Here is a 14,732-nt window from a genome sequence, read left to right as displayed (position 1 = left end):
GTAGAGCTAGCCATCACAGTAGGGGGCAAGCAAGCAAGCCTTGAGCCAATCCTTAGCCACACACCAAACACAAGAACACCGCAACCCAGGAGGTTGTTCTTCCCCTTGTACTATTCATCATCAGCCCAAGAGGCAATCCACCACCACCACACTGGAGTAGGGTATTACACCACAACGGTGGCCCGAACCAGTATAAATCTTGTGTCTTTGTGTTGTGAGTTCGTCGAGTTCGTCCGGGAGATCTTAGCGAGCTAGGGCGTAGATTGGTAGGGAGGAAATCTTCGCGCGCACCCCAGAGTTCGAACCTTAAGGGTTTTGTCGAAACCCGTGATCCGACAAGACGGCCATAGTAGGAGCAATGTTCACCATGGCCTCGCAGACGAAGGCGAAGACGGCGAGAAGGGCGACAAATTGGGGATTAAGGTGCAGCATATGGACCTGGTAATGGGAAAGCACGGCATCGAAGAAGGCGGAGAAGGGAGGGACCAGGCCAGCCCACAAGGCGTCGATGAAGAACTGGACCTCGGTGGCCGTCCTATCGATGGTGCCTCGGGATGCAGGCCAGGCCACCGTCCCTCCCCACTCGTTGAAGTTGGTAGCGAGCGCAGGGCAGACTTTATCCATGGCTTCCTGGTTGAGCACCTGCGATCGGCTGACGGCGGGCTCGACGACCGGAGGTGGGCTGGCTAACGACAGGGACTTCTTCCCTTTCTCCGTACGGTTCGGCGCCATGGCGATAGAGAAGACTGAGCTCGAGTCAGATTGGAAGAGGAATCAGAGGTACGAGGAAGCGAAGAGATCGGGGAGTGCGTTGCCGGCAATGGGGAAATAACTGTGTAGGATGCCGTGGCTACCTAGCCAGGCGGATTTCAAGGCTGCATGGGGAAGCGGGGCCGCCATGTCCAATCAACCGCCATGCCTCGACCAAGGCCGCGGGCTATCGGGGCCCGCGGTGCTCCGCACTTGCCCTTTGGCTTCGCCTCGAAGCCAAGTCCGAGCGCGCCTTGGGCCCGGGGGCTACTGTCGACGTTCTGGGAACGGAGGTCCCTAGACTTGCCTGCCAGCGGCCCACGGCGTGGCTCCACTCGCGACCCAGTATGGCCCATCATCACCAACAAACACTCAAGACCCTCGCGAGGGGCCAAGCCTCGCGAGGCGGACGACACAAGACCTCCTCGGGAGCGACCTCGTCAAGCTGGCTCGCGAGGGGCGAAGAGATCAAGGCAGGGCGAACCTGGCGAGGTTCAAGTGGCGTAAGCCATGACGACCAAGGTCAGGCGGGCGCCAGGCAGGCACCAGCGCGCTCAGCGTCCTCGTTTCCTCTTTGGTGCTAAGGAGGTAAGCGCAGGCGAGGAGTACCGAGGCATCAGGCAAAGGTTTCCATATCGGTGCAACAAGACCAAGGCCAGCAGGATGACAGGACGGAGGTCACCGTGGAGCCCAAGACGGCGTCACCACCAGAGCCTTTGGCAGGCGAAGACCACCTTTAGCCAGGATAGCTTGTACTAGCTGTCCCCCTTCAAATTGACCGTTCTTGGCTCCCTTCCCGCTCATTATTTGGGGAGAGGACCAGGGCCTCTATAAATAGGACTAGCCACCACCATAGAGGGAAAATGATCAAGCTCTCCCTCAACCACACCAGTTCACCAAGCACAAGAACACCTCTCCTCGGGAGGCTGTTCTTCCCCTTGTACTGTTCATCCTCAGCCCAAGAGGCAATCCACCACCACACTGGAGTAGGGCATTACACCACAACGGTGACCCGAACCGGTATAAATCTCGTGTCCCTTGTGTTGCGAGTTCGTCGAGCTAGGCTTTGAGATCACGGTGAGGCTGTGGGCGTGATTCGGTAGGGGCAGATCTTCGTGCGCACCCCAGTGTTCGAACCTCAAGGGTTTTGTCGGAACCCGAAATCCGACAGGCTTCAGTGGCAGGAGCAAGTGCCTTTGCGGCCGTTGCTACAACTGCCTCTCGGTAGAGCTGGTCAGCGCAGATGAGCGCGCCCTTCTTGTCGGAGGGGACGGTGATGATGCTCAGTGGCCCGGGCATCTTCAACGTGTTGTAGGCGTAATGTGATGCCGCCATGAACTTGGCCAGCGCTGGGCGGCCAAGGATCCCATTGTAGGGCAGAGGGATCTTGGCGACATCAAAAACGATCTTCTCCGTTCCGTAGTTCAGCTCGCCCCCGAAAGTAACGGGCAACGTGATTTTACCTTTCGGCTGACTCCTCCCCGGGTTGACCCCTTAAAACATGCCCGTCTCCTCGAGATCTCCATCGGGGATTTGCAGCCTCTTGATCACAGCAGGCGAGATCAAATTCAGAACAGCCCCACCATCAACTAGCACTTTTGTCACCTTGAGGTTGCGCATAGTTGCTGAGACCAACAACGGCAAACACCCGACTGCAGTTGTGCGATCTGGGTGATCCTCGGTGTAAAAAATGATAGGTGCGCTGGACCACTTCAGTGGCTTCTGGGCATCGAATGACGGCTCCGCCGCAGTGACCTCACGCGCCCACTACTTCAGCCGACGGTGAGAGGTATGCAACGAGGCGCCACCGTCGACACACATGGCCTTTGTTGCTTTCTGGAACTCGTGCTCGCCAGACTCGTCGTCCTCACCATGATCATCATCTTCCTCCTTCTTGTCACGACCCCGAGTGGGCCTCTCTTGTTGATTATCCTTGTCGCGGCGACCCCCTTGGCCGCCACGCTTCTTGTCGGACCCTTCAGCACCATCCTGGCCCTTCTCCTTGTCCCGCCTCTCATATTCAGCCTTCTGTTTCTCTGCAAGCAGCTCAACCTGTCGGCAGTTCTGGAGATCGTGGCCCTTGGTGCGATGGATCTTGCAATACTGCTTGTCGCAGCCTCCTAGCTTGTCGGCAGCCACCAAGGCCCGGCAGGCGGCGCACCCAACAACTTCCTTGTCGGAGTCGTCAGCCTTGGCCTTCTTGGCGCCGCCGGGGTCGCCAGATCCCTCGACAGCAAGCACGGTCTTGCCCTTGCGCTTCCTATTGCGGCGTCGGCCCTTGTTTGCTGGGGCGGCGACGTCTTCGTTTGTGGAGTCGGTTTCCGCGCCGGCATCTTCGCCAGGGTAGTTCCTTCCTTCTTCAGCCCGAGCACATCTGTCAGCCAGAACATAAAGCTCGGCTACATCCTTGACCTTGTCCATCGCCAGCTCTTCACGCTATTGGATAACATAGTAATTTCAAACAAATTCCTACGCACACAAAAGATCATGATGATGCATAGCAATGAGAGGGGAGAGTGTTATCCACGTACCCTCGTAGAACGAAAGCGGAAGCGTTATGACAACGCGGTTGATGTAGTCGTACGTCTTCACGATCAACCGATCCTAGTACCGAATATACGGCACCTCCGCGATCTGCACACGTTCTGCTCGGTGACATCCCACGAACTCACGATCCAGCAGAGTGTCAAGAGAGAGCTTCATCATCACGACGGCGTGATGATGGTGATGATGAAGCTACCGGCGCAGGGCTTCGCCTAAGCACTACAACGATATGACCGAGGTGGATTATGGTGGAGGGGGGCACCGCACACGGCTAAGAGATCAATGATCAACTTGTGTGTCTATGGGGTGCCCCCCTCCCCCGTATATAAAGGAGTGGAGGAGGGGGAGAGGGCCGGCCTCCTAGGCAAGCCCCAAGGGGAGTCCTACTCCCACTGGGAGTAGGATTCCCCCCCTTCCCTAGTTGGACTAGGAGAGAAGGAAGGGGAGAGAGCGAGGAAGGAAAGGGGGGCGCCGACCCCCCTTCCTAGTCCAATTCGGACCAGAGGGGGAGGGGGCGCGCAGCTTGCCCAGCCTGTCCCTCTCTCTCTCCACTAAAGCCCATTAGGGCCCATATCCCCCCGGGGGGTTTCGGTAACCCCCCGGTACTCCGGTATATGCCCGAACTCGCCCGGAACCATTCCGATGTCCAAACATAGTCATCAAATATATCGATATTTATGTCTCGACCATTTCGAGACTCCTCGTCATGTCCGTGATCATATCCGGGACTCTGATCTACCTTCGGTACATCAAAACACATAAACTCATAATACTGATCATTGCCGAACGTTAAGCGTGCCGACCCTACGGGTTCGAGAACTATGTAGACATGACCGAGACACGTCTCCGGTCAATAACCAATAGCGGAACCTGGATGCTCATATTGGCTCCCACATATTCAACGAAGATCTTTATCGGTCAAACCGCATAACAACATACGTTGTTCCCTTTGTCATAGGTATGTTACTTGCCGGAGATTCGATCGTCGCTATCTCAATACCTAGTTCAATCTCGTTACCGGAAAGTCTCTTTACTCGTTCCGTAATGCATCATCCTGTAACTAACTAATTAGTTACATTGCTTGCAAGGCTTATAGTGATGTTCATTACCGAGAGGGCCCAGAGATACGTCTCTGACAATCGGAGTGACAAATCCTAATCTCGATCTACGCCAACTCAACAAGTACCATAGGAGACACCTGTAGAGCACCTTTATAATCACCCAGTTACGTTGTGACGTTTGGTAGCACACAAAGTGTTCCTCTGGTATTCGGGAGTTGCATAATCTCATAGTCATAGGAACATGTATAAGTCATGAAGAAAGCAATAGAAATATACTAAACGATCAAATGCTAAGCTAACGGAATGGGTCAAGTCAATCACATCATTCTCTAATGATGTGACCCCATTCATCAAATGGCAACTCATGTCAATGGCTAGGAAAGTTAACCATCTTTGATTAACAAGCTAGTCAAGTAGAGGCATACTAGTGACACTCTGTTTGTCTATGTATTCACACATGTACTAAGTTTCCGGTTAATACAATTCTAGCATGAATAATAAACATTTATCATGATATAAGGAAATATAAATAACAACTTTATTATTGCCTCTAGGGCATATTTCCTTCAGTCTCCCACTTGCACTAGAGTCAATAATCTAGATTACACACTAATGATTCTAACACCCATGGAGTCTTGGTGCTGATCCAGTTTTGCTCATGAGAGAGGCTTAGTCAACGGGTCTGCTACATTCAGATCCATATGTATCTTGCAAATCTCTATGTCTCCCTCCTTGACTTGATCCCGGATGGAATTGAAGCGTCTCTTGATGTGCTTTGTTCTCTTGTGAAATCTGGACTCCTTTGCCAAGGCAATTGCACCAGTATTGTCACAAAAGATTTTCATTGGACCCGATGCACTAGGTATGACACCTAGATCGGATATGAACTCCTTCATCCAGACTCCTTCATTTGCTGCTTCCAAAGCAGCTATGTACTCTGCTTCACACATAGATCCCGCCACGATGCTTTGCTTAGAACTGCACCAACTGATAGCTCCACCGTTCAATATAAATACGTATACAGTTTGTGACTTAGATTCATCCGAATCAGTGTCAAAGCTTGCATTGACGTAACCATTTACGACGAGCTCTTTGTCACCTCCATAAACGAGAAAAATATCCTTAGTCCTTTTTCAGGTATTTCAGGATGTTCTTGACCGCTGTCCAGTCATCCACTCCTGGATTACTTTGGTACCTCCCTGCTAAACTGATAGCAAGGCTCACATCAGGTCTTGTACACAGCATTGCATAGATGATAGAGCCTATGGCTGAAGCATAGGGAACACCTTTCATTTTCTGTCTATCTTCTGCAGTGGTCGGGCATTGAGTCTGACTCAACTTCACACCTTGTAACACAGGCAAGAACCCTTTCTTTGCTTGATCCATTTTGAACTTCTTAAAAACTTTATCAAGGTATGTGCTTTGTGAAAGTCCAATTAAGCGTCTTGATCTATCTCTATAGATCTTGATGCTTAATATATAAGTAGCTTCACCGAGATCTTTCATTGAACAACTCTTGTTCAAGTATCCTTTTATGCTATCCAGAAATTCTATATCATTTCCAATCAACAATATGTCATCCACATATAATATTAGAAATGCTACAGAGCTCCCACTCACTTTCTTGTAAATACAGGCTTCTCCAAAAGTCTGTATAAAACCATATGCTTTGATCACACTATCAAAACATTTATTCCAACTCCGAGATGCCTGCACCAATCCATAAATGGATCGCAAGAGCTTGCACACTTTGTTAGCATCCTTTGGATCGATAAAACCTTCAGGTTGCATCATATACAACTCTTCTTCCAGAAATCCATTCAGGAATGCAATCTTTACATCCATTTGCCAAATTTCATAATCATAAAATGCAGCAATTGCTAACATGATTCGGACGGACTTAAGCATCGCTACGGGTGAGAAGGTCTCATCGTAGTCAAGTCCTTGAACTTGTCAAAAACCTTTCGCAACAAGTCGAGCTTTTTAGACAGTAAAATTACCGTCAGTGTCAGTCTTCTTCTTGAAGATCCATTTATTCTTGATGGCTTGCCGATCATCGGGCAAGTCAGCCAAAGTCCACACTTTTTTCTCATACATGGATCCCATCTCAGATTTCATGGCCTCCATCCATTTCGCGGAATCTGAGCTCATCATCGCTTCCTCATAGTTCGTAGGTTCGTCATGGTCAAGTAACATGACCTCCAGAACAGGATTACCGTACCACTCTGGTGCGGATCTTACTCTGGTTGACCTACGAGTTTCGGTAGTAACTTGATCTGAAGTTCCATGATCATCATCATTAGCTTCCTCACTAATTGGTGTAGGAGTTACAGGAACTGATTTCTGTGATGAACTACTTTCCAATAAGGGAGCAGGTACAGTTACCTCATCAAGTTCTACTTTCCTCCCACTCACTTCTTTCGAGAGAAACTCCTTCTCTAGAAAGGATCCATTCTTAGCAACGAATGTCTTGCCTTCGGATCTGTGATAGAAGGTGTACCCAACAATCTCCTTTGGGTATCCTACAAAGACACATTTCTCTGATTTGGGTTCGAGCTTATCAGGTTGAAGCTTTTTCACATAAGCATCGCAGCCCCAAACTTTAAGAAATGACAACTTTGGTTTCTTGCCAAACCACAGTTCATAAGGTGTCGTCTCAACGGATTTAGATGGTGCCCTATTTAACGTGAATGCAGCCGTCTCTAAAGCATAACCCCAAAACGATAGCAGTAAATCAGGAAGAGACATCATAGATCGCACCATATCCAGTAAAGTACGATTACGACGTGATGACACACCATTACGCTGTGGTGTTCCGGGTGGCGTGAGTTGCGAAACTATTCCGCATTGTTTCAAATGAAGACCAAACTCATAACTCAAATATTCTCCTCCACGGTCAGATCGTAGAAACTTATTTTCTTGTTACGATGATTTTCCACTTCACTCTGAAATGCTTTGAACTTTTCAAATGTTTCAGACTTATGCTTCATCAAGTAGATATACCCGTATCTGCTCAAATCATCTGCGAAGGTGAGAAAATAACGATACCCGCCGTGAGCCTCAACATTCATCGGACCACATACATCAGTATGTATGATTTCCAACAAATATGTTGCTCGCTCCATTGTTCCGGAGAACGGAGTTTTAGTCATCTTGCCCATGAGGCATGGTTCGCAAGTACCAAGTGATTCATAATCAAGTGATTCCAAAAGTCCATCAGAATGGAGTTTCTTCATGCACTTTACACCAATATGACCCAAACGGCAGTGTCACAAATAAGTTGCACTATCATTATCAACTCTGCATCTTTTGGCTTCAATATTATGAATATGTGTGTCACTACTATCGAGATTCAACAAAAATAGACCACTCTTAAAGGGTGCATGACCATAAAAGATATTACTCATATAAATAGAACAACCATTATTCTCTGATTTAAATGAATAACCATCTCGCATCAAACAAGATCCAGATATAATGTTCATGCTTAACACTGGCACCAAATAACAATTATTCAGGTCTAAAACTAATCCAGAAGGTAGATGTAGAGGTAGCGAGCCGATGGCGATCACATCGACTTTGGAACCATTTCCCACGCGCATCGTCACCTCGTCCTTAGCCAATCTTCGCTTAATCCGTAGTCCCTATTTCGAGTTGCAAATATTAACAACAGAACCAGTATCAAATACCCAGGTGCTACTGCGAGCATTAGTAAGGTACACATCAATAACATGTATATCACATATACCTTTGTTCACCTTGCCATCCTTCTTATCCGCCAAATACTTGGGGTTGTTCCGCTTCCAGTGACCAGTTCCTTTGCAGTAGAAGCACTCAGTCTCAGGCTTAGGTCCAGACTTGGGCTTCTTCACTTGAGCATCAACTTGCTTGCCGCTCTTCTTGAAGTTCCCCTTCTTCCCTTTACCCTTTTTCTTGAAACTGGTGGTCTTGTTGACCATCAACACTTGATGCTCCTTCTTGATTTCTACCTCCGCAGCCATTAGCATTGCGAAGAGCTCGGGAATTGTGTTATCCATCCCTTGCATGTTATAGTTCATCACGAAGCTCTTGTAGCTTGGTGGCAGTGATTGAAGAATTCTTTCAATGACACTATCATCAGGAAGATTAACTCCTAGTTGAATCAAGTGATTGTTATACCCAGACATTTTGAGTATATGCTCACTGACAGAACTATTCTCCTCCATGTTGCAGCTGTAGAACTTATTGGAGACTTCATATCTCTCAATCCGGGCATTTGCTTGAAATATTAACTTCAACTCCTGGAACATCTCATATGCTCCATGATGTTCAAAACGTCGTTGAAGTCCCGGTTCTAAGCCATAAAGCATGGCACACTGAACTATCGAGTAGTGATCAGCTTTGCTCTGCCAGACGTTCATAACATCTGGCGTTGCTCCTGTAGCGGGTTTGGCACCTAGCGGTGCTTCCAGGACGTAATTCTTCTGTGCAGCAATGAGGATAATCCTCAAGTTACGGACCCAGTTCGTGTAGTTGCTACCATCATCTTTCAACTTAGCTTTCTCTAGGAACGCATTAAAATTCAACGAAACAACAGCACGGGCCATCTATCTACAACAACATAGACATGCAAAATACTATCAGGTACTAAGTTGATGATAAATTAAAGTTCAATTAATCATATTACTAAAGAACTCCCACTTAGATAGACGTCCCTCTAATCATCTAAGTGATCACGTGATCCATATCAACTAAACCATGTCCGATCATCACGTGAGATGGACTAGTTTTCAATGGTGAACATCACTATGTTGATCATATCTACTATATGATTCACGCTCGACCTTTCGGTCTCAGTGTTACGAGGCCATATCTGCATATGCTAGGCTCATCAAGTTTAACCCGAGTATTCTGCGTGTGCAAAACTGGCTTGCACCCATTGTATGTGAACGTAGAGCTTATCACACCCGATCATCACGTGGTGTCTCGGCACGACGGCGTGATGACAGTGATGATGAAGCTACCGGCGCAGGGCTTCGCCCAAGCACTATGACGATATGACCGAGGTGGATTATGGTGGAGGGGGGCACCGAACACGGCTAAGAGATCAATGATCAGCTTGTGTGTCTATGGGGTGCCCCCCTCCCCCGTATATAAAGGAGTGGAGGAGGGGGAGAGGGTCGGCCTCCTAGGCGCGCCCCAAGGGGAGTCCTACTCCCACAGGAAGTAGGATTCCCCCCTTCCCTAGTTGGACTAGGAGAGAAGGAAGGGGGAGAGAGCGAGGAAGGAAAGGGGGCCCCGCCCCCCTTCCTAGTCCAATTCGGACCAGAGGGGGAGGGGGCACGTGCCCTGGCTGCCCCTCTCTCTCTCCACTAAAGCACATTAGGGCCCATATACCCCCCGGGGGGTTCCAGTAACCCCCCCGGTACTCCGGTATATGCCCGAACTCACCCGGAACCATTCCGATGTCCAAACATACTCATGCAATATATCGATCTTTATGTCTCGACCATTTAGAGACTCCTCGTCATGTCCGTGATCATATCCGGGACTCCGAACAACCTATGGTACATCAAAACACATAAAATCATAATACCGATCGTCACCGAACGTTAAGCGTGCGGACCCTACGGGTTCGAGAACTATGTAGACATGACCGAGACACGTCTCCAGTCAATAAGCAATAGCGGAACCTGGATGCTCATATTTGCTCCGACATATTCTACGAAGATCTTTATCGGTCAAACCACATAATAACATATGTTCCTTTTGTCATCGGTATGTTACTTGCCCGAGATTCGATCGTCTGTATCTCAATACCTAGTTCAATCTCGTTACCGGCAAGTCTCTTTCCTCGTTCTGTAATGCATCATCCCGTAACTAACTCATTAGTTACATTGCTTGCAAGGCTTATAGTGATGTTCATTACCGAGAGGGCCTAGAGATACGTCTCCGACAATCGGAGTGACAAATCCTGATCTCGATCTACGCCAACTTAACAAGTACCATTGGAGACACCTATAGAGCACCTTTATAATCACCCAGTTACGTTGTGACGTTTGGTAGCACACAAAGTGTTCCTCCGGTATTCGGGAGTTGCATAATATCATAGTCATAGGAACATGTATAAGTCATGAAGAAAGCAATAACAATATACTAAATGATCAAATGCTAAGCTAACGGAATGGGTCAAGTCAATCACATCATTCTCTAATGATGTGATCCCGTTCATCAAACGAGAACTCATGTCAATGGCTAGGAAACTTAACCATCTTTGATTAACGAGCTAGTCAAGTAGAGGCATACTAGTGGCACTCTGTTTGTCTATGTATTCACACATGTACTAAGTTTCCGGTTAATACAATCCTAGCATGAATAATAAACATTTATCATGATATAAGGAAATATAAATAACAACTTTATTGTTGCCTCTAGGGCACATTTCCTTCACACGCATCTTGCGGTTGCGCACATTCTGATGGAATGCACTGATGACAGTGGCGGGGTGAACATCCAGGATGCTGTACTGCACACGGCTGAACCTTTGTATGTACTTGCGCAGGGACTCACCATCCTTCTGGGGGATGACATGCAAATTGCTTGCCTGGCCAGGGGCTTGGTGGTCTCCGGTTAAGGTGCCAACAAACTCGTGGCACAGATCCGACCAAGAAGAGATGGAATCCACTGGCAGGTGCATCAACCATGACATAACATTGGGCTTAAGTGCCAATGGAAAGTAGTTGGCGAGCACCTTGTCGTCGCGAGCCCCGGCGGCTTGCATCGCGATGGTGTAGATGTTGAGGAACTCTGACGGGTGACTCTTGCCGTTGTACTTTTCCCCAACATCAGGCTTGAACGTGCGGTGGGAGGTCCACTAGAACTGCCACAACTCATAGGTAAAGGCCGGACAACCCACCTCGTAAGGTAGGTCGTAGGAACCCTCCGGCGTTGGGCGGTCCATAGTGGGCCCCGCGCGCCTATCTGACTGATGGCGCGCTTCCCGCCGCTGCTTGATGGTGGTCCGATCATCCTCCTGAGCACGCTCTCGAAGAACTTGACGTTGGTCGCAGCAGGCCCGCGAGTCGGACGATGCTGTGGAAGCGTTGTCACAAGCGTCGACCCGACGAGCCGGTGGCTGCTGTTGCTGGCGTTGGGGAGGGGAGTGCACCGTGGTCGCAGCACCCCCAGTCCTCCCTCCTCCGGCGAGCACCGGTTCCATCAAGCGCCGGCACGAGGGTCCCGCTAGCTGTGGTTCATCTTTATTGGCGAAGTTGATGAGGCTCCAGATGGTGTCCCTCCACTTGTCGAGCTTGTTCGCAGCGGGAGGGAAGTCGAGGAGCAGTTGCACGCGCGCCAATGCTTCTGCTGGCGTGGGTGGCGGTGAAAGCTGCATGGACCGTGACGCGCTTGGACTTCTAACCATGTTAGAAAGATCTCTATCACGGTCCCGCGGTCGCACACCGTCTCCGCTAGCGTCCAGATGCGCACGCCGGCCCGATGCATCCTGAGAGTGACACAAAGGGCTCTTCCCATGGCGGCGCCCGGGGGCTCCGACGTTGCGGCGTTGCTCATCGCGCGTAGCCTGGGAAGGCCGCGGCGCGGGCGCTAGCTGGGGCGCCATAGAGGTTGTCGCGCCGCCTGTGGGCAGCACGGCCCCGCTCCCGGACCCAGCGGCGTGTGGCTCGTCGTCCTGGACCCAAATGATGCCACTCACTACTACCTCTTGAGCATGCATTGGTTTTCCCTTGAAGAGGAAAGGGTGATGCAGCAAAGTAGCGTAAGTATTTCCCTCAGTTTTTTAGAACCAAGGTATCAATCCAGTAGGAGACAAGGCGCAAGTCACCTAGTACCTGCACAAACAATCAAGAACCTTGCAACCAATGCGATAAAGGGGTTGTCAATCCCTTCACGGCCACTTGCAAAATTGAGATCTGATAAAGATAGTAAGATAATTTTTTTGGTATCTTTGTTGTATAGATTGGAAAGTAAAGATTGCAAAATAGTAAATGAGATGCGATGTAAATAAAAGAGATGCAATATAATAAGAAAGAGACCAGGGGGCATAGGTTTCACTAGTGGCTTCTCTCAAGATAGCATGTATTACGGTGGGTGAACAAATTACTGCCGAGCAATTGATAGAAAAGCGCATAGTTATGAAGATATCTAAGGCAATGATCATGAATATAGGCATCACGTCCGTGTCAAGTAGACCGAAACGATTCTGCATCTACTACTATTACACCACACATCGACCGCTATCCAGCATGCATCTAGAGTATTAAGTTCATAAGAACGGAGTAACGCGTTAAGCAAGATGACATGATGTAGAGGGATAAACTCAAGCAATATGATATAAACCCCATCTTTTTATCCTCGATGGCAACAAAACAATACATGCCTTGCTGCCCCTGGTGTCACTGTGAAAGGACACCTCAAGATTGAACCCAAAGCTAAACACTTCTCCCATTGCAAGAAAGATCAATCTAGTAGGCCAAACTAAACCGATAATTCGAAGAGACTTGCAAAGATATCAAATCGTGCATATAAGAATTCAGAGAAGAACCAAATAATATTCATAGATAATCAAGTTCATAAATCCACAATTCATCGGATCTCGGCAAACACACCACAAAAGAGTGTTAGATCGAATAGATCTCCAAGAACATCGAGGAGTACTTTATATTGAGAACCAAAGAGAGAGAAGAAGCCATCTAGCTAATAAGTATGGACCCGAAGGTCTATGGTAAACTACTCACGCTTCATCGGAGAGGCTATGGTGTTGATGTAGAAGCCCTCCGTGATCGATTCCCCCTCCGGCAGATCACCGGAAAAGGCCCCAAGATGGGATCTCACGGGTACAGATGGTTGCGGCGGTGGAAAAGTGGTTTCTTGGCTCCCCCTGATGTTTTTAGGGTATAAGAGTATATATAGGCGAAAGAAGTGCGTCGATGGAGCTCCATGGGGCCCACGAGGGTGGGGGCATGCCTACCCCCCTGGGCGCGCCCCCCTGCCTGGTGGCCGCCTCGCGGAGTTCCTGACTTCAACTCCAAGTCTTCTGGATTGCGTTTGTTCCAAGAAAGATCATCGCGAAGGTTTCATTCTGTTTGGTATTGCTTTTCTACAAAACAGTGAAATAGGCAAAAAAACAGCAACTAGCACTGGGCCTTCGGTTAATAGGTTAGTCCCAAAAATAATATAAAAGAGCACATTAAAGCCCATTAAACATCCAAAACAGGTAATATAATAGCATGGAACAATCAAAAATTATAGATATGTTGGAGACGTATCAAGCATCCTCAAGCTTAATTCCTACTCGTCCTCGAGTAGGTAAATGATAAAAATAGAATTTTTGATGTGGAATGCTACCTAGAATATTTATCAATGTAATTTTCTTTATTGTGGCATGAATGTTCAGATCCGAAAGATTCAAGACAAGAGTTTAATATTAACATAAAAATAATAATACTTCAAGCATACTAACAAAGTAATTATATCTTCTCAAAATAACATGGCCAAAGAAAGTTCATCCCTACAAAATCATATAGTTTGGCTATGCTCCATCTTCGTCACACAAAAATGCTCAAATCATGCACAACCCCAATGACAAGCCAAGCAATTGTTTCATACTTTAGTATTCTCAAACTTTTTCAACTTTCAGGCAATATATGAGCGTGAGCCATGGACATAGCACTATAGGTGGAATAGTGTGGTGGTTGTGGAGAAGACAAGAAAAGAGGAAGATGGTCTCACATCAACTAGGCGTATCAACGGGCTATGGAGATGCCCATTAATAGATATCAATGTGAGTGAGTAGGGATTGCCATGCAACGGATGCACTAGAGCTATAAATATATGAAAGCTCAACAAAAGAAACTAAGTGGGTGTGCATCCAACTTGCTTGCTCACGAAGACCTAGGGAATTTGAGGAATCCCATTGTTGGAATATACAAGCCAAGTTCTATAACGAAAATTCACAATAGTATATGAAAGTGACAAAATAAGAAGCTCTCTATCATGAAGATCATGGTGCTACTTTAAAGCACAAGTGTGGAAAAGGATATTAGCATTGTCCCTTCTCTCTTTTTCTCTCATTTTTTGGGCCTTCTTTTTTTATTTGGCCTTTCTCTCTTTTTTGGGGCTTCTTTAGCCTTTCTCTTTTTTTTCCTCACACGGGACAATGCTCTAATAATGATGATCATCACACTTGTATTTATTTACAACTCAAAGATTACAACTCGATACTTAGAACAAAATATGACTCTATATGCGTGCCTCCGGCGGTGTACCGGGATGTGCAATGAATCAAGAGTGACATGTATGAAAGAATTATGAAGGTGGCTTTGCCACAAATACGATGTCAACTATATGATCATGCAAGGCAATATGACAATGATGGAA

General features: G+C 47.8%; 1 protein-coding gene across 1 annotated transcript in view; it reads left to right on the top strand.

Annotated features, from left to right (window-relative positions):
- The first annotated feature begins 730 nt into the window (after positions 1-730).
- Positions 731-14,732, top strand: part of LOC120964570 (uncharacterized) — a 63,477-nt gene continuing 49,475 nt past the window's right edge. The window contains exon 1 of the mRNA XM_073498848.1: positions 731-780. Within this exon, the coding sequence (XP_073354949.1) occupies positions 731-780 (50 nt within the window). The remainder of the gene's footprint in view (positions 781-14,732) is intronic.

This window comes from Aegilops tauschii, chromosome 5 (genome assembly GCF_002575655.3).
Source record: "Aegilops tauschii subsp. strangulata cultivar AL8/78 chromosome 5, Aet v6.0, whole genome shotgun sequence".
Lineage (NCBI taxonomy): Eukaryota > Viridiplantae > Streptophyta > Magnoliopsida > Poales > Poaceae > Aegilops > Aegilops tauschii.
The sequence above is the reverse complement of the archived record's forward strand: the minus strand, read 5'-3'. Positions and strand labels throughout refer to the sequence as shown.